At 41.2% G+C, this 19,046-nt stretch overlaps 1 protein-coding gene across 7 annotated transcripts in view; it reads left to right on the forward strand.

Moving 5' to 3' along the window:
- LOC311138575 (AMP deaminase 2-like) overlaps positions 1–19,046 on the forward strand; it is a 118,970-nt gene that overhangs the window by 83,593 nt on the left and 16,331 nt on the right. For all 7 annotated transcript variants that reach the window (XM_084173321.1, XM_084173319.1, XM_084173320.1 and 4 more), the window contains 3 exons: positions 16,380–16,519; positions 16,795–16,925; positions 17,275–17,343. In XM_084173321.1, the coding sequence (XP_084029447.1) occupies positions 16,490–16,519; positions 16,795–16,925; positions 17,275–17,343 (230 nt within the window). In that variant the 5' untranslated portion in view covers positions 16,380–16,489. The remainder of the gene's footprint in view (positions 1–16,379; positions 16,520–16,794; positions 16,926–17,274; positions 17,344–19,046) is intronic.

Here is a 19,046-nt window from a genome sequence, read left to right on the forward strand (position 1 = left end):
ATTTTGTTGTGTTACAAAGTCGGATTAAAATTAATTTAATTGTCATTTTTGGTCAAAGATCTACACAAAATACTCTGTCAAAGTGAGAGAAAAATTTTATTTAAAAAAATGTTTTATTAATGGAAAATAAAACACTAATATATTTTGATTAGATAAGTATTCAACCCCCTGAGTCAATATATGTTAGCATCACCTTTGGCAGCGATTACAGCTGTGAGTCTTTCTGGGTAAGTCTCTTAAGAGCTTTGCAAACTTGGATTGTACAATATTTGCCCATAATTTGTTTTTGTATTCTTCAAGCTCTGTCAAATTGGTTGTTGATCATGGCTAGACAGCCATTTTCAAGTCTTGCCATAGATCTTCAAGCCGATTTTAAGTCAAAATTGTAACTAGGCCACTCAGGAACATTCAATGTCGTCTTGGTATGTAACTCCAGTGTATATTTGGCCTTGCGTTTTAGGTTATTGTCCTGCTGAAAGGTGGATTTCTCCCAGTGTCTGTTGGAAAGCAGACTGAATCAGGTTTTGCTCTAAGACTCTGCCTGTGCTTAGCTTTATTCCTTTTCTTTTTATCCTAAAAACTCCAGAGTCTTTGCCGATGACAAGCATACCCATAACTAGGGCTGTGGCGGTCATGAAAATTTGTCAGCCGGTGATTGTCAAGCAAATAACTATCAGTCTCAAGGTAATTGACCGTTAATTAGCATAAACACGTTTAGCATCTCCTGGCTTTCACGCATACAAGCCAATGGTGCAGACCTTTGGAACATCTACATTTTAATAAGTCTAATACATCCATTTAATATAGCCTACACCATCACAATAAATCCATTATTTATTTTAGACAGGTCTAAGGAAACATGATATGAAGAACATGTAGTCTATTTCAGAAGAAAATAATAGCATACTCTGAGTTGTCCTTATGTTAAGCCCTGATCTGACTATGCCATATGGCTGTGGGCTACACTAGTTCATTTAGCAGACAAGATTTGCTTAGAATTGGCTTTATTTTATATTATTTTATAGTATGAAGAATACAATTGAACATAGCTGAACAAAATAGAAAATATATTTTCTCCAAAATATTTCAGATGGAGTGTGCACATGCGGTTATTCTGTGTTGAGCGGTTAACAAAGAAACAGGTCCTCCTCTATGCTTAATTTATTTATGCAATTTTAGTTGTGATACAAACGTTGGGTTGTATGTTTTGATTTTTAATACATTCTAAGGCAGCATGATGCAACTGCTTTGTTTCTTGCACAGGCTGCACACACTTCATCAGTCTCTCATTCACAATTTGACAAGCACTTGATAATATTCTCACCAGGCCTCGAATTACCCAGCGGCGTCCCCCTTGTGTAGCCGTAATGCCCCCTAAAAAATGCCATGCCTCCCGGCTGCCAATCGCCGTGCTCTGAAGCACCTCGCACCCACATGGCTCACTCAGATATCTCAATTCTTATTGCCAATGCCCTCAAGTGATCGGGTCCTTCTCATAGGCATCTCAGCTCCGAAGTAGGCTACGAGTGAAGACAGACACATCGGGGACGAAACTGCGCGCGTCCTTCTAATCGAATTCCGGGGCACATATTGAAGATGTTAAAATAACTGTCCACATTAACTTTTCTTCAGCCAACAAGATGAGTAGGCCTAACGAACAGCAAAAGCACTAGCCTATGTCAATCTACTATTCCCTGTAGTACAAAAGTTGACCTATTCTATAGTCCTTTGTGAGAAAGATATATTCATACTCTGGGACAGTTGTGGGATGCGATAGATCCCAAATTAATACAACCACTTGCATCAAAAAAACGTTTAAAAGCAATGAGGTTAGTGCAACAGATCAGAACGTTTAGCTTAAAATGTTGATTAACTATTGGGTTATTTCTTCACATTATAAGCGCAGCAATGCGCACACGGCAGTAGGCTATAAGTGTGAATGTTCCAAAATGCAATCAATTAGCGGGAAAACACCTTTCTCAAAAGTGACCGCAAATGCTATTATGCATGTAATGCTTAATTATAAAGGTGCATTTTTATGGTCCCCAAACCATCACACCACCATCACCATGCTTGACCTTTGGTATGATGTTCTTACTGTGGAATGCAGAGTTTGGTTTTCGCCAGACATTACTGGAACCATGTCATCCAAAAAGTTATACTTTTGAATCATCTGTCCATAGAACGTTCTTCCAAGAGTCTTGATGATCATCCAGGTGCTTTTTGGCAAACTTGAGTCAACTTTTTGGACGAGATGGGTCCCATTATGTCTGGCGAAAACCAAACTCTGCATTCCACAGTAAGAACATCATACCAAAGGTCAAGCATGGTGGTGGTGGTGTGATGGTTTGGGGATGCTTTGCTGCCTCAGGACCTGGACGACTTGCCTTAATAGAAGGAACCATGAATTCTGCTCTGTATCAGGGAATTCTACAGGAGAATGTCAGACCATCCGTCTGTGAGCTGAAGCTGAAGCGCAGCTGGGTCATGCAGCAAGACAATGATCCAAAACACACAATCAAGTCTACATGAAAATTGCTAAAAAGCAACAAATTGGACGTTTTGGAATGGCCTAGTCAAAGTCCAGACCTAATCCCAATTGAGATGTTGTGGCAGGACTTGAAACGAGCAGTTCATGCTTGAAAACCCACACGTCACTGAGTTAAAGCAGTTCTGCATGGAAGAGTGGGCCAAAATTCCTCCACAGCGACGTGAGAGACTGATCAACAACTACAGGAAGCATTTGGTTGGAGTCATTGCAGCTAAAGGTCGCACAACCAATTATTGAGTGTAAGGGGGCAATTACTTTTTCACACAGGGGAATTGGGTGTTGCATAACTTTGTTTATGAAATAAATATGTAATTGTTGTGTATTTGTTCATTTATGTTCCCTTTATCTAATATTAGGTTTTGGTTGAAGATCTGATAACATTCAGTATCACAAATATGCAAAAGTGGAGAAAATTAGAAAGGGGGCAAATACTTTTTCACAGCACTGTATTTCCCTCATTAAAATGCAAATCAATTTATAACATTTTTGACATGTGTTTTTCTAGATTGTTTTGTTGTTATTCTGTCTCTCACTGTTCAAATAAACCTACCATTAAAATTATAGACTGATCATTTCTTTGTCAGTGGGCAAATGTACAAAATCAGCAGGGGATCAAATACTTTTTTCCCTCACTGTATGCCAGTTAGGCTCTACACTGGTTCTAATTAATGTGGTTAATTTTAAGAAGTTATTTGGCCACTTTAGTTGTGCATTCGGAAAGTATTCAGACCCCTTGACTTTTTCCACATTTTGTTACATTACAGCCTTATTCTAAAATGGAAAAAATTGTTAGTTTTTTTCTTATCAATCTACACACAATGCCCCATAATGACAAAGCAAAAACGTGTAGATTATTTCATCCATTTTAGAATAAGGCTGTAACAAAACAAAATGTGGAAAAAGTGGAAGGGGTCTGAATACTTTCCAAATGAATGCACTGTATAGGCCTATGGGCTAGACTACATGGTGTGTGTGACTAAAAAGGCATGCGCTGTTTCTTGCCTTAAATTAATGCACACGCTGGGCATCATTCACAAGTGATAATACATCATTCACAAGTAATAATATTGTCACCCATCAGACTAGTCTTTACATATACTAAATAATATACTGAACAAAAAAATTAACGCAACATGTAAAGTGTTGGTCCCATGTTTCGTGAGCTGAAATAAAAGATCCCAGAAATTTACCATACGCACAAAAAGCTTATTTCGCTCAGATTTTGTGCACACATTTGTTTACATTCCTGTTAGTGAGCATTTCTCCTTTGCCAAGATAATCCATCCACCTGACAGCTGTGGCATATCAATAAGCTGATTAAACAGCATGATCATTACACAGGTGCACCTTGTGCTGGGGACAATTAAGTGTGCAATTGGCATGCTGACTGCAGGAACGGAAAGGGAAAGGGGGATACCTAGTCAGTTGTACAACTGAATGCATGAAACTGAAATGTGTCTTCCGCATTTAACCCAACCCCTCTGAATCAGAGAGGTACAGGGGGCTGCCTTTGTCCACAAGAGTTGTTGCCAGAGAATTGAATGTTAATTTCTCTACCATAAGCTGCCTGCAACGTCGTTTTAGAGAATTTGTCAGTACGTCCAACCGGCCTCACAACCGCAGACCACATGTTACCATGCCAGCCAAGGACTTCCACATCCGGCTTCTTCACCTGTGGGATCATCTGAGACCAGCCACCCAGACAGCTGATGAAACAGTATTTCAGTCTGTAATGAAGCCCTTTTGTTTGGGAAAAACTCATTCTGATTGGCTGGGCCTGGCTCCACAGTGGGTGGGCCTATGCCCTCCGCGGCCCAACCATGGCTGCGCCCCTGCCCAGTCATGTGAAATCCATAGATTAGGGCCTAATGAATTTATTTAAATCATGTTGCATTTATATTTTTGTTCAGTGTATATGTGTGAAATTAGTTTTGATTTAGAATGGACCATTATCATGCACCTGTCTTGGAACACTTGCACCTGTCATCTATGCACTTAAATAGCGAATGGAGGATGCTTTTCCCGTGGTTCATTTTCATGCCAGCCATGTAGGATATACTCTTGTTGTAATGTGAAGCAATGTGCTTAATGTTAGGAAAGTTGAGAAATAAATATAATAATAATAATAATATGCCATTTAGCAGACGCTTTTATCCAAAGCGACTTACAGTCATGCGTGCATACATTTTTGTGTATGGGTGGTCCCGGGGATCGAACCCACTACCTTGGCGTTACAAGCGCCGTGCTCTACCAGCTGAGCTACAGAGGACCACGTATATAGTAGGCCTAGAAAGTTGATGGGATCCTCCTCTTTTTTTATAGAGGCCATCAAAACTCAGTTTTCTCATGCAATTGCATAGCCTATATAAATGTTGCGCAACATGAGCTCATGGGCTCATGTCTGCATTGATGTCAGAGTGATTAGAGGGACAATAGAGTGCTGAGTACCAGGCAGTTAGCAAGTTTAGTAGGCTACTAATGACCATCAGCAGCATTAGAGAGCAGTTTTGGAGAAGCCTAGTTACCATGACTAAACGGTCAAGTGGAATTTGACTGCAGTTTCCTTCCTCTCCGTCAACTGAGTTCGGAAAGATGCCTGTATCGTTGTAGTGACTTGGTGTATTGATACACTATTCAACGTGTAATTAATAACTTCACCATGTGCAAAGGGATATTCAATGTCTGCCTTTTCTTTTTTTATACCTATCTACCAATAGGTGCCCTTCTTTGCGAGGCATTGGAAAACCTCTCTGGTCTTTGTTTTTGAATCTGTGCTTGAAATTCACTGCTCGACTGAGGGACCTTACAGTTAATTGTATGTGTGGGGTACAGAGATGTGGTAGTCATTTTAAAAAATCATGTTAAACAGAATTATTGCACACAGAGTTAGTCCATGCAATTTATCTGACTTGTTAAGCTAATTTTTACTCCTGAAGTTATTTAAGCTTGCCATAAAGAGGTTGAAGACTTATTGATTCAAGACATTTCAGCTTTTCATTTGTAATTAATTTGTAAAAGTTTCAAAAAACATAATTCCATTTGACTTTATGGGGTATTGTGTGTAGGCCAGTGACAAAAAATCTCAATTTAATCGATTTGAATTTCAGGCTGTAACACAACAAAATGTAGAAAAAGTCAATTGTTGAAAATGAAAACATACATACACCCACACGCACGTACACAATAAACAATAAACAACACGCAAGCAGCATCTTACTGGAAATGTGCTAAAGGCTAGATGGCAAAGCCAACCTGTACGAATGTGCCAATGTATATTCACAGGGAAAGTGGATTATATGGTTAGCACGTTGTTCCAAAATAACAAACAATGGTGCTTCTGTTTGGACTCTTCTGAAACTGGCCCTGATGAATGCAGTGTGTTTGCATGAAATAGAAATTCTCTCACACACTTTTGGTTGTGAATGGATTGATTTTCTCCTCTGCTGTTTGCAGACTGTTACTACTGGTTACTATCCAATATCAAGCGCTTGTCATGGCGCTGAGCTATGTTGGTGCGCTTAAATCAAAAGCTTTCCTGTTTTGAACATTTTAAGCAAAAGGAAATGGCGAAGAGCAGTGGTAGAGAACTCAAACACTGATTTTGGAATGAATGATCACTTCCCCACAGAGATTAATGAAAGGAGAAAAAACGGTATCCCATCATGAAAGAAAAGCGTTGCCTGAACCAACGAGTCTCCTTGGTGATGGATAAACTTTACATCAACGGGCAACTGTATCAGTACTCTAGAGTAACTCCCTGGCTATTTGAATCCAAAGTTCAAATCTTAGTTTGTGTGTTGTAGTGTATCATGACAACTTCAACTATAACGAATACATGCTCAATTGATCTTCACTTGACAAGGAAAGGGCTGCATATAGCTCAGGTTAATGTATGTAGCCTTCCTAACAAAATACATGAGGTTTTTAACTTGGACAACACAAATAATATTCATATTTTAGCTTTAACCGAAACGCATTTAGATGCATCTGTTAATGATGGGCAAATTAACATTCATGGATATAGCCTACTTAGAAGGGACAGGAATAGGAATGGTGGGGGTGTATCATTGTACATTCATAATCATATACCTTTTAAGAGGAGGGATGACCTTAATGTATGTCAAGTAGAGGCACTCAAGTACATCTGCCTCTCCATACACCCATATTGGTAGGATGTATGTATAGACCTCCTAGCTCTAAGGTGTCCTATCTGGAGGATTTATGCACTGGGTTTGACCAGGCCACAGATAGTAACAGAGATGTATTTATCTTGGGTGATTTTAATATAAATTGGAAGGATCATAATTCAAATATAAATAAGTTAATGAGATATGCCGAGAGCTGTGGTTTGAAACAAATGGCTAATGACACTACTAGATCATCAACTAAGTTCGGTCACCGTTTGAACACATGCATTGATCTGGTCTACTGTAATATACCATTGTAATGCTTAAAAGCCAGATCAATGCCAGTGGGCTGGACAGACCATAATATTGCGACCATAACCATGAACACTAAGGTTCCAAAGAAACCCCCAAGGATTGTGGTCAAGATACATTTTAAAACATTGAATCATAAGCAATTTCAAAATGATTTGGCTGCTGTACCCTGGGAGCTGATTTATCTAGAGGATGATTTAAATCACACTACAGAATGTTTTATTGATTTGCTCACTGCGGTAAGGGACCATCATGCCCCAGTAAGAAAGAGTACAGTTGGGGCTCGTCCATCTCCATGGATTGATGATGAACTGGGTGAGGCATTTTCTCAAAGAAATATGGCAAAACTCTTAGCAGCCAAATATAAACTAGAAATTGATTAACAGAATTATAGAACACTACATAATTATGCAGTTAAATCAAATCGTAAGAAAAAAACTATTTTACAAAAATGATTTATTGATTGTAAAAATGATTCATAAAAAAGTATGGAATACAGTTAAGGGCTTACTTGGTACATCTATGTCATCATGCCCATCTAGTGTGGAGGTTGACGTGAGAACAATAACAAAACCAGCTGATATTACCAATCATTTTGCAGATTTTTTTTACAAAGAAAACTAATTTACTGAGAGATAATGTAAACACCCATTCTTCCAAACAAGCTATTGTCCAATGGATTGATGATCATATTATGAGAAAAAAAAACCTGCTCTTTTAGTCTACCGTTGGTGTCAGTAGAGGAGGTGTAAAACCTATTGAAGTCATTATCCAATGGTAAATCTACAGGTTATGATCTTATGGATAATTCTTTACTTCACTATGCTGCTCCCCAGACTGCAGCTCCACTGAAATACATATTTAATTGGACACTGGAAAAGGGGAAATGTCCAAATGTATGGAAGCATGTTAAACTGTGTCCAATCCCGAAAGACAGCAAAGAACCCATTACTCCTGCCAGTAGTTGACCAAACAGTCTACTCCCTTCATTCAGTAAGATATTGGAGGGTATTGTGAGTAGACAAATATGTGAGTATATGGAAAATAATGATCTGATCACAGCCAACAGCATGCTTATTGCAAAAACCATTCCACTACCACTGCATTGATTGACATGACTGACCAGTGGCTCAATGCTATGGATAATGGCAGGTTTGTGGGTGTACTATTTTTAGATTTCAGTGCAGCATTTGATTTAGTGGATCATGAAATAATTTTGACAAAATTATTGCCTTATGGGTTTAAGGAGCCAGCATTGAATTGGGTACAGTCATATGTAACTGACAGGAAACAGTCCACCTATATCAATGGGTTGTTTTCTTTCCCTCATGCTTTAAACTGTGTAATACCGCAGGGCAGCTGCCTTGGGCCACCTCTTTACTTAATATATACTAACGACCTTCCTTATGCCTTATCTGAAACTCAAGCTACTATATTTGCAGATGATACTACAATTTTTACAGCAAGACAATCGGTTCAACAGGTACCGCAAGCTCTACAAGTAGATCTAGGAAATATCAGGGAGTGGGTTTGCCGGAACAAACTTGTTTTGAATGCCAAGAAAACCAAGGTTATGTTGGTCTGTTCCACCAGGAAAAGGCTGACACAACATGATGCAATTAAGTATGGGGGGAGTACAAATTGAGGAAGTGGCAGAAACCAAACTACTAGGGGTGCAGCTGGACAACTGCTTATCATGGTCGTCTCAAATAACTAATATATGTAAAAAAGAAAAGTGCATTCATGATCAGAAGGATAGCTAAATATTTACCGGGAAAGATTCTTAAGTAAACAACCCAAGCATTAATTGGGAGTCAGGTGAACTACTGTTCTGTGGTCTGGGGAAATGCATCAGCAAGTGAAATTAGGAGGCTGCAGATTGCACAGAACAAAGCAGCAAGGATTGTTTTAAGGTGGAGATATGATTATTCTGTTGTAGTCATGCACAATGCTCTTGGTTGGTCATCAATCAGCAAGAGAATTGAAAAAAAACATGCTTATTTTATTTCACAATGTACACCATTTAAAACGGACAAACTCCATTCACAACAGTATTCAGTTGGTAAGAGACAGACATTCAGTCAATACTAGGACTAGATTGTCCACCATCTATGTGTTAACCTGGCAGAAAAGAGAAATAGGCAAAATAACATTTAGATTCAGAGTCATAAAGAAATTGAATAATTTATCTGAGCAAACCAGAAACCTTTCAATATATAAATTCAAACAATACTTTAGAACCATTTTAAATATAATGAATTGGAAGGTTGTGCAGGACTATGGTAGATGAAGGAATCAATCTATCATTTCAGACTGTTAGAGTATTTATCTGGTCATTATGTCAGTGTATTATGTATGTTGTGTGTTATATGTGAAAATGTGATTGTATTATAAATTGTATTTTAATGTTTAAGGACTTTTGGAAGATTAGTCCAAATGAGGACTTAAAGAGATCCTAATAAAACAAAATCCTCTTGCTTTGTGAATTAATTAGATGAGGGTATCTGAACTTACTGTCATATCACTGTTTAGTCTGTGCATCATACTTTTTACTAGGCCTGTATCGTAGTTTGCATGAAGCACAGGAGTCTATTTTTTCGCTTTCTGAGATCACTATAGCTCCTTTAAAACTAGCCCCTCTCTGTTCTTATCCAGAACAACCACTAGGCTTTAAGCTGCTGTATCGTGTTGCATGTTTTGATTCATGTTCTAAATCAGGGTCACACATATTACAATCCTCTGGGCCACTGTGTCTGCAGTCTGCACTAGTTTTATTACACCATTACTTTGTAGTAGCCCACCACCCCAGTGATGTACAGTGCATTCAGAAAGTATTCAGACCCCTTGACTTTTTCCACATTTTGTTACGTTACAGCCTTATTCTAAAATTGATTAAATAAAAAAATTTCCTCATCAATCTACACACAATACCCCATAATGACAAAGAGAAAACAGGTTTTTAGATTTTTTAGCAAATTTATTTAAAATAAAAAACAGAAATATTTACATAAGTATTCAGACCCTTTGCTATGAGACTCTAAATTGAGCTCAGGTGCATCCTGTTTCCATTGATCATCCTTGAGATGTTTCTACAAGTTGATTGGAGTTCACCTAAATTGATTGGACATGATTTGGAAAGGCGCACACACCTGTCTATATAAGCCCGCTTGGAGTTTGCCAAAAGGCACCTAAAGTACTCTCAGACCATGAGAAACAAGATTCTCTGGTCTGATGAAACCAAGATTGAACTCTTTGGCCTGTATGCTACGGTGAAGCATGGTGGGGGCAGCATCATGCTGTGGGGATGTTTTTCAGCGGCAGGGACTGGGAGACTAGTCAGGATCGAGGGAAAGATGAATGGAGCACAGTACAGAGAGATCCTTGATGAAAACCTGCTCCGGAGCGCTCAGGACAACGACCCTAAGCACACAGCCAAGACAATGCAGGAGTGGCTTCGGGACAAGTCTCTGAATGTCCTTGAGTGGCCCAGCCAGAGCCCAGAATTGAACCCGATCGAACACCTCTGGAAAGACCGGAAAATAGCTGTGCAGCAACGCTCCCCATCCAACCTGACAGAGCTTGAGAGGATCTGCAGAGAAGAATGGGAGAAACTCCCCAAATACAGGTGTGCCAAGCTTGTAGCGTCATACCCAAGAAGACTCAAGGCTGTAATCGCTGCCAAAGGTGCTTCAACAAAGTACTGAGTAAAGGGTCTGAATACTTATGTAAATGTTATATTTCAGTTTTTTATATTTAATACATTTGCAAAAATGTATAAAAACCAGTTTTTGCTTTGTCGTTATGGGGTACTGTGTGTAGATTGATAATGGGGAAAAAACAATTGAATCAATTTTAGAATAAGACTGTAATGTAACAAAATGTGGAAAAAGTCAAGGGGTCTGAATAATTTCAGAATGCACTGTAGCCTACCTAGTGTTCTTCGTATGAGTTAGGCCCATTGTCAGTGTTTACTGCAGGATCTGTCTGTCTGTGGTGTTGTGAAGTGTTGTGTTTCCCCCTCCTCTGAGGTCACTGAGCTAAATGGGTCTGGGGGTGCTGGATTAAGAGGCATGTGTGGTGGAGGGAGATGGGGGGGGTTACATGGAGGCTAGGCAGGAGATAATGGAGTGTATGAGAGTGTGTCTTTGTTTTTGTGACCTCCTCTGTGCTTTGGTTGCATCACTGTGACATACAGTGGGGAGAACAAGTATTTGATACACTGCCGATTTTGCAGGTTTTCCTACTTACAGTGGGGGAAAAAAGTATTTAGTCAGCCACCAATTGTGCAAGTTCTCCCACTTAAAAAGATGAGAGAGGCCTGTAATTTTCATCATAGGTACACGTCAACTATGACAGACAAAAGGAGGAAAAAAAATCCAGAAAATCACATTGTAGGATTTTTTATGAATTTATTTGCAAATTATGGTGGAAAATAAGTATTTGGTCAATAACAAAAGTTTCTCAATACTTTGTTATATACCCTTTGTTGGCATTGACACAGGTCAAACGTTTTCTGTAAGTCTTCACAAGGTTTTCACACACTGTTGCTGGTATTTTGGCCCATTCCTCCATGCAGATCTCCTCTAGAGCAGTGATGTTTTGGGGCTGTCGCTGGGCAACACAGACTTTCAACTCCCTACAAAGATTTTCTATTGGGTTGAGATCTGGAGACTGGCTAGGCCACTCCAGGACCTTGAAATGCTTCTTACGAAGCCACTCCTTCGTTGCCCGGGTGGTGTGTTTGGGATCATTGTCATGCTGAAAGACCCAGCCACGTTTCATCTTCAATGCCCATGCTGATGGAAGGAGGTTTTTACTCAAAATCTCACGATACATGGCCCCATTCATTCTTTCCTTTACACGGATCAGTCGTCCTGGTCCCTTTGCAGAAAAACAGCCCCAAAGCATGATGTTTCCACCCCCATGCTTCACAGTAGGTATGGTGTTCTTTGGATGCAACTCAGCATTCTTTGTCCTCCAAACACGACGAGTTGAGTTTTTACCAAAAAGTTATATTTTGGTTTCATCTGACCATATGACATTCTCCCAATCCTCTTCTGGATCATCCAAATGCACTCTAGCAAACTTCAGACGGGCCTGGACATGTACTGGCTTAAGCAGGAGGACACGTCTGGCACTGCAGGATTTGAGTCCCTGGCGGCGTAGTGTGTTACTGATGGTAGGCTTTGTTACTTTGGTCCCAGCTCTCTGCAGGTCATTCACTAGGTCCCCCCGTGTGGTTCTGGGATTTTTGCTCACCGTTCTTGTGATCATTTTGACCCCACGGGTGAGATCTTGCGTGGAGCCCCAGATCGAGGGAGATTATCAGTGGTCTTGTATGTCTTCCATTTCCTAATAATTGCTCCCACAGTTGATTTCTTCAAACCAAGCTGCTTACCTATTGCAGATTCAGTCTTCCCAGCCTGGTGCAGGTCTACAATTTTGTTTCTGGTGTCCTTTGACAGCTCTTTGGTCTTGGCCATAGTGGAGTTTGGAGTGTGACTGTTTGAGGTTGTGGACAGGTGTCTTTTATACTGATAACAAGTTCAAACAGGTGCAATTAATACAGGTAACGAGTGGAGGACAGAGGAGCCTCTTAAAGAAGAAGTTACAGGTCTGTGAGAGCCAGAAATCTTGCTTGTTTGTAGGTGACCAAATACTTATTTTCCACCATAATTTGCAAATAAATTCATAAAAAATCCTACAATGTCATTTTCTGGAATTTTTTTTCTCATTTTGTCTGTCATAGTTGACGTGTACCTATGATGAAAATTACAGGCCTCTCTCATCTTTTTAAGTGGGAGAACTTGCACAATTGGTGGCTGACTAAATACTTTTTTTCCCCACTGTACAAAGCATGTAGAGGTCTGTAATTTTTATCATAGGTACACTTCAACTGTGAGAGACGGAATCTAAAACAAAAATCCAGAAAATCACATTGTATGATTTTAAAGTAATTAATTTGCATTTTATTGCATGACATAAGTATTTGATCACCTACCAACCAGTAAGAATTCCGGCTCTCACAGACCTGTTAGTTTTTCTTTAAGAAGCCCTCCTTTTCTCCACTCATTACCTGTATTAACTGCACCTGTTTGAACTCGTTACCTGTATAAAAGACACCTGTCCACACACTCAATCAAACAGACTCCAACCTCTCCACAATGGCCAAGACCAGAGAGCTGTGTAAGGACATCAGGGATAAAATTGTAGACCTGCACATGCTGGGATGGGCTACAGGACAATAGGCAAGCAGCTTGGTGAGAAGGCAACAACTGTTTGGCGCAATTATTAGAAAATGGAAGAAGTTCAAGATGACGGTCAGTCACCCTCGGTCTGGGGCTCCATGCAAGATCTCACCTCGTGGGGCATCAATGATCATGAGGAAGGTGAGGGATCAGCCCAGAACTACACGGCAGGACCTGGTCAATGACCTGAAGAGAGCTGGGACCACAGTCTCAAAGAAAACCATTAGTAACACACTACGCCGTCATGGATTAAAATCCTGCAGCGCACGCAAGGTCCCCCTGCTCAAGCCAGCGCATGTCCAGGCCCGTCTGAAGTTTGCCAATGACCATCTGGATGATTCAGAGGAGGAATGGGAGAAGGTCATGTGGTCTGATGAGACAAAAATAGAGCTTTTTGGTCTTTACTCCACTCGCCGTGTTTGGAGGAAGAAGAATGATGAGTACAACCCCAAGAACACCATCCCAACCGTGAAGCATGGAGGTGGAAACATCATTCTTTGGGGATGGTTTTCTGCAAAGGGGACAGGACGACTGCACCGTATTGAGGGGAGGATGGATGAGGCCATGTATCGCGAGATCTTGGCCAACAACCTCCTTCCCTCAGTAAGAGCATTGAAGATGGGTTGTGGCTGGGTCTTCCAGCATGACAACGACCCAAAACACACAGCCAGGGCAACTAAGGAGTGTCTCCGTAAGAAGCATCTCAAGGTCCTGGAGTGGCCTAGACAGTCTCCAGACCTGAACCCAATAGAAAATCTTTGGAGGGAGCTGAAAGTCCGTATTGCCCAGCGACAGCCCCAAAACCTGAAGGATCTGGAGAAGGTCTGTATGGAGGAGTGGGCCAAAATCCCTGCTGCAATGTGTGCAAACCTGGTCAAGACCTACAGGAAACGTATGATCTCTGTAATTGCAAACAAAGGTTTCTGTACCAAATATTAAGTTCTACTTTTCTGATGTATCAAATACTTATGTCATGCAATAAAATGCAAATTAATTACTTAAAAATCATACAATGTGATTTTCTGGATTTTTGTTTTAGATTCCGTCTAAGTGTACCTATGATAAAAATTACAGACCTCTACATGCTTTGTAAGTAGGAAAACCTGCAAAATCGGCAGTGTATCAAATACTTGTTCTCCCCACTGTAGGTCAAGGTGGACCTATAAACTGATGTTGAAAAAAATATATACAAAATAAAGCCCCATAAATTAGAAGTATAATACAAAATCTCATATAGGGGAGGTAGGACCATCAACCACTGCAGTCCTGTCTAAACCTGCCTACTTATACATGTTGCTTTACCCCAGAAGTCTAGCAGCATAGTTGAAGACTTTCAATTGCTGTAGATGTCAGTGGGTTGCTTTGCTTTAGTCTCCCAGTAGGCCTAGTTCTGTGATGAGATGCATGTGATGACATGCATTATCTGAATTACTCATGGAATTATACCTACGGAGCAGCGGCTTCTATGGATCAACATGGAATGTCTTTGAACTTCAGAGTTGGCTTAACGTAGGACCAGGGAAGCTAGCTAGCTAACAAGCTTGTGCGTGCAGAGCGGCACCAGAATTAAAAACACGTCTTACCTTTTTGTAGTTAATAATTCCAATGTGAAATGTGATAACTATAGTATGCCTAACTAGCATTGAAAAAGTTTATCCATTCTTCTCTAATTAAAAATCTCACTCCCTATCTTCAGAATCACGCTTGTAACGTCAGTAGGCTACAGCTATGCTTCACTGTGGGAAATCCATTGGAGATAACATAATGATGACACTGGTACTTTGATAGAATATAGTTTATTATCATTGAATAAATGTCATGTGCATAGGGTGAATCTGACTGTGCTGATGATGACATAGTGATCATGCTTAGCACAACTGAATGAGCCCATTGTATTAAAAGTTCATGATACATGCAGTGATGGCACTGTTTGTGTTTAGCCTTATTCAATGAGTACTGTGTATTACAGAGCACATATGACTGTAGTGTGGTGATACTGACATGAATGGACAGTCATTGAGGCCAGAGTCTGTCTGTCTGTCTGTCTGTCTGTGTTTGATGAGTCCAGTGGCTCTGGCATCTTTCATGGGGTGATTAGGCCTAGCAGAGCATGCTGTTGGACAGACACACACACACACACACACACACACACTAATTTACAGGGCTCGTCTGTCTTAAAATGTAACCCTCTGCATCTCAGGGGTCCCCTCCAGTGTAAAGGCCTTATGGGATGATCATGCCAAAGCAGCATTCTCTGAAAACACACACACACAGTTTAGCCCTCATCTTATTAAGCCCTCATCTCTCTCTCTCTCTCTCTCTCTCTCTCTCTCTCTCTCTCTCTCTCTCTCTCTCTCTCTCTCTGTCTGTCTGTCTGTCTGTCTGTCTGTCTGTCTGTCTCTGTCTCTCTCTCTCTCTCTCTCTCTCTGTGTGTGTCTGTGTGTGTTTTCTATGGGACAGACACAGTGGGGTCTTTGTTCTCTGCCTGCCAGTGTAGTGTGTACTCTCTCACCCTGCTGCGTCCGTCTCAGGGGAAGGTGATGTTATTGTGCTCCCCTCCCCAACCTCTCCTCCCCTCTCTACAGACCAGGTCTCCATGGCAACGGGTGGCTGGCGTCTGACCACATTAATCTCTGTTAATGAGCATCCGTCTGAATGCCCCTTAGTGTGGGCTATATACCACACATAAACACACACACACACACCACTCCTGCTGCTGCTGCCTGACACATGCTGCAGTGGGCAGCCAACAGAGACACAGCTCAGAGTCAGCAGTGCTGTGGAGAGACTAACACACCACTGAAGCTGTCATACAGTAGGGAAGCTCCTCTGTGCTGTATGCAGAGCACAACACAGCTGCTGAGAGACGAGGCTGTAGTTGAGAGAGAAGAGGACCGGAGTGGAGTGTACTAGTGCAGGCCCATGTTGGAGGTGATGACGCAAGAGTTGTGGCTGTGAAAAGATCAGACAGTGTTTAAATGTTTCCTCTGAATGTTGAAAATCCACTCAATAACAACTGTCTGTCTCTCCCTCCCTGTTGTAGAACTTTTTTTTTTTTTTTTTTGTAATGTTTATTATTTGTTGTTTAACACTCTGCCTCTCTCTTTCTATCTTCCTCTCCATCGCTCTCCCTCGATCTAGATCTGCGTGGTGTAGCAGGGCAGGCCAAGCCCCTGAAGCCTCAGCGCTCCCTCCCTGGGACACCTGTCACTCACACACTCAAACACTTCCCCATCAACCTGCGTACATCCATGGACGGAAAGTACAAGGAGATCGCCGAGGTGAGAGCACAGGGACACAGTGTTGTCAAGCACTTTCCAAATACGTGTTTGCGTGCGACTGTGCGTGTGTTAGATGTTTGTGTGCGACTGTGCGTGTGTTAGATGTTTGTGTGCGACTGTGCGTGTGTTAGATGTTTGTGTGCGACTATGCGTGTGTTAGATGTTTGTGTGGGTGTTAAATGTTCATGTTGTTTATGTAAGTTTGTGTATTGTAATGTTTAGTTAACTCTTCCTGTGTGTTCTAATGTTTATTTGACTCTCTGTGTATCTCTCAGGAGCTGTTCACTCGTAGCCTGACGGAGAGTGAGATGCGCACCGCTCCTTATGAGTTCCCTGAGGACAGCCCCATCGAGCAGCTGGAGGAGAGACGCCAACGCCTGGAGAGGCAGATCAGCCAGGACATCAAGTAGGGACACACACACAGCAGCAGACATGCACAGTCACATACACACCAACACAACTCCTCCATACACACCCAAACACCCCCCATATGTGACCAATCAAGGTATCCTGTCTGTACCACTGCTAACTGATCATGTTTCTCTGTTTGTCTCATCACATCTGATCACCCTTCACACTCTGATCCCCTTTGTGTGTGTCATGTGCGTTACTGTGGCTATCTTGTGTGTTTTGTTTGTGTACCTGTATTTGCATCTTCTCTGTCTGTCTTTCTGTGCTTGTGTGTTTAAATGTGTGTACGTGTGCCGCCCCCCCCCCCCCCCCCCCCCCCCCCCCCCCCACCACTACCACGCCAGGCTTGAGCCAGAGATCCTGCTCCGCGCCAAGCAGGAGTTCATGAAAATTGACAGCACTGCCGACCTGGAGTGAGTGAGCTGTACTTTCAGTCTCTCGCTATCTTTTGCCTTTTCCTAACAATCTTGCGAATACATAAAGTCAAGTTTTTACCTACACCGTATGTACAGTCCTTGGCACTCATTTGCCGAAGAGTTTAATTTTAAATGTATAATCTGGTTATATATTGAGGATGTTCCACTCCAGCTCCATTAGTGAAGAATGAGTTCCCTGTGTGCTGCCCCCTACTGGTGATGTGAGGTATAGTCATCACAGGTGATGTTGATGTGGATTCTTCAGGGAGGCCTCTGAGGTACAGGGCTGTTATTCAGTCCCTCCAGGATTCTGCGATTGCAGTTTTTTAAGCAAAATTATGCATATTATGTGAGGGCTTGCAAATTTGACCAATCACTGCACTATTTCTGCATACATCGCAATATTATCTCATAAAACTGACCATCACCTCAGTACAAAAATAGGGTTTGCAATTTCAACCAATCAGTGCACATTTGCTGCTTAATATGATTAAATCAAGCCACACGTCAACAAACTTTTTCTCTCGTCAGCGCATTTTTGCGTGAAATTAGACAAAATCATTGCATATTGCCATACAAAAAATTCTGAATTGCCACAACAACGTCAACCCCCCCCCCCAAAAAAAAAAAAACAGCAACCTTTCACTGGCCTAATTGGCACCTATCTCCTAGGCTCTTATCGCCACGGCAGGGTTTCCGTTAGCCGGTAATTTACGTATTTTGGCTGATAAAATAAATGAAAAGCCGATAAATAAAAATGTTGCTGGCCAAATTGTCCAGGGCTGCCTATCACCCCGATTCGCTTCAGTACCATTCTCTCACCCTTGCGCGCTGCCTCTGCTGAGGAGAGAGAGAGCGAGAGAGGAGCCTTTGCCTAGGCTACTGTTGATTGCGAAGATGGAGCCCTTTTCCATTTAAGTGAAACGAAAGCTAGAGAGTATGCCTATAGTGAAAAGCCCACAAGGCAGGGCTCTAGACTCCGACCATTTAGTTGCATTTTGCGACCCTTTGATTTGGCTGTGCAAGTAAAAAAAATAATATTGGTCGCATCGGTGCGAGCTGCACATTCATTCACCTCACTCAAAACTATTTTTTGGGGGGCTAAAACCATGATTTGGTCAAACAGTACAAAAAGTACATTATCCTCATGATTCCTGTAACGAAGGTGTCTGCCTGCCTGCCACTGTCTCAGGCAGGATGAAAATGACTACATGAACCATGATCCTTTGCTAGTTACGGCCACCTTAGCGATTTTTTTTGGTGCCATTTAGGCCTATTCAGCAATATGGCTTGCTTCAAATTCAACTACTTCCTGTGCCATCCGGAGTTTTCCATAAGAATACATGGATGATGTCAGCGCTATCACTATCTACGGGTTTTAATGTCTATGGTTGTCACAGATGGACATTAAATGTGCTGTTAGATTAATACATGGCTACTAGCAGTGGGTATTATCTTTAGAGTTAGTGATCTAGCTAATGTGCTTCGAGTTTCCACTTACTCAGGTTGTGAATTAGCCGCAAATAAAGTATCCTATAATATTAGAGCGCATAAAGATGCAGGCAAATTAATCTCTATCAAAAAAATAAAAAAATAAATCTGGAGCACTATTTTAACTGTAAAATATAACAATAGCATAATTGTCTACCCTAAACGCATGACAATCACTGGATTAGGTTGCACATTAAACTATTTTGAAT

This window comes from Coregonus lavaretus, assembly GCF_964263955.1.
Source record: "Coregonus lavaretus genome assembly, chromosome: 12".
NCBI classification, from domain to species: domain Eukaryota; kingdom Metazoa; phylum Chordata; class Actinopteri; order Salmoniformes; family Salmonidae; genus Coregonus; species Coregonus lavaretus.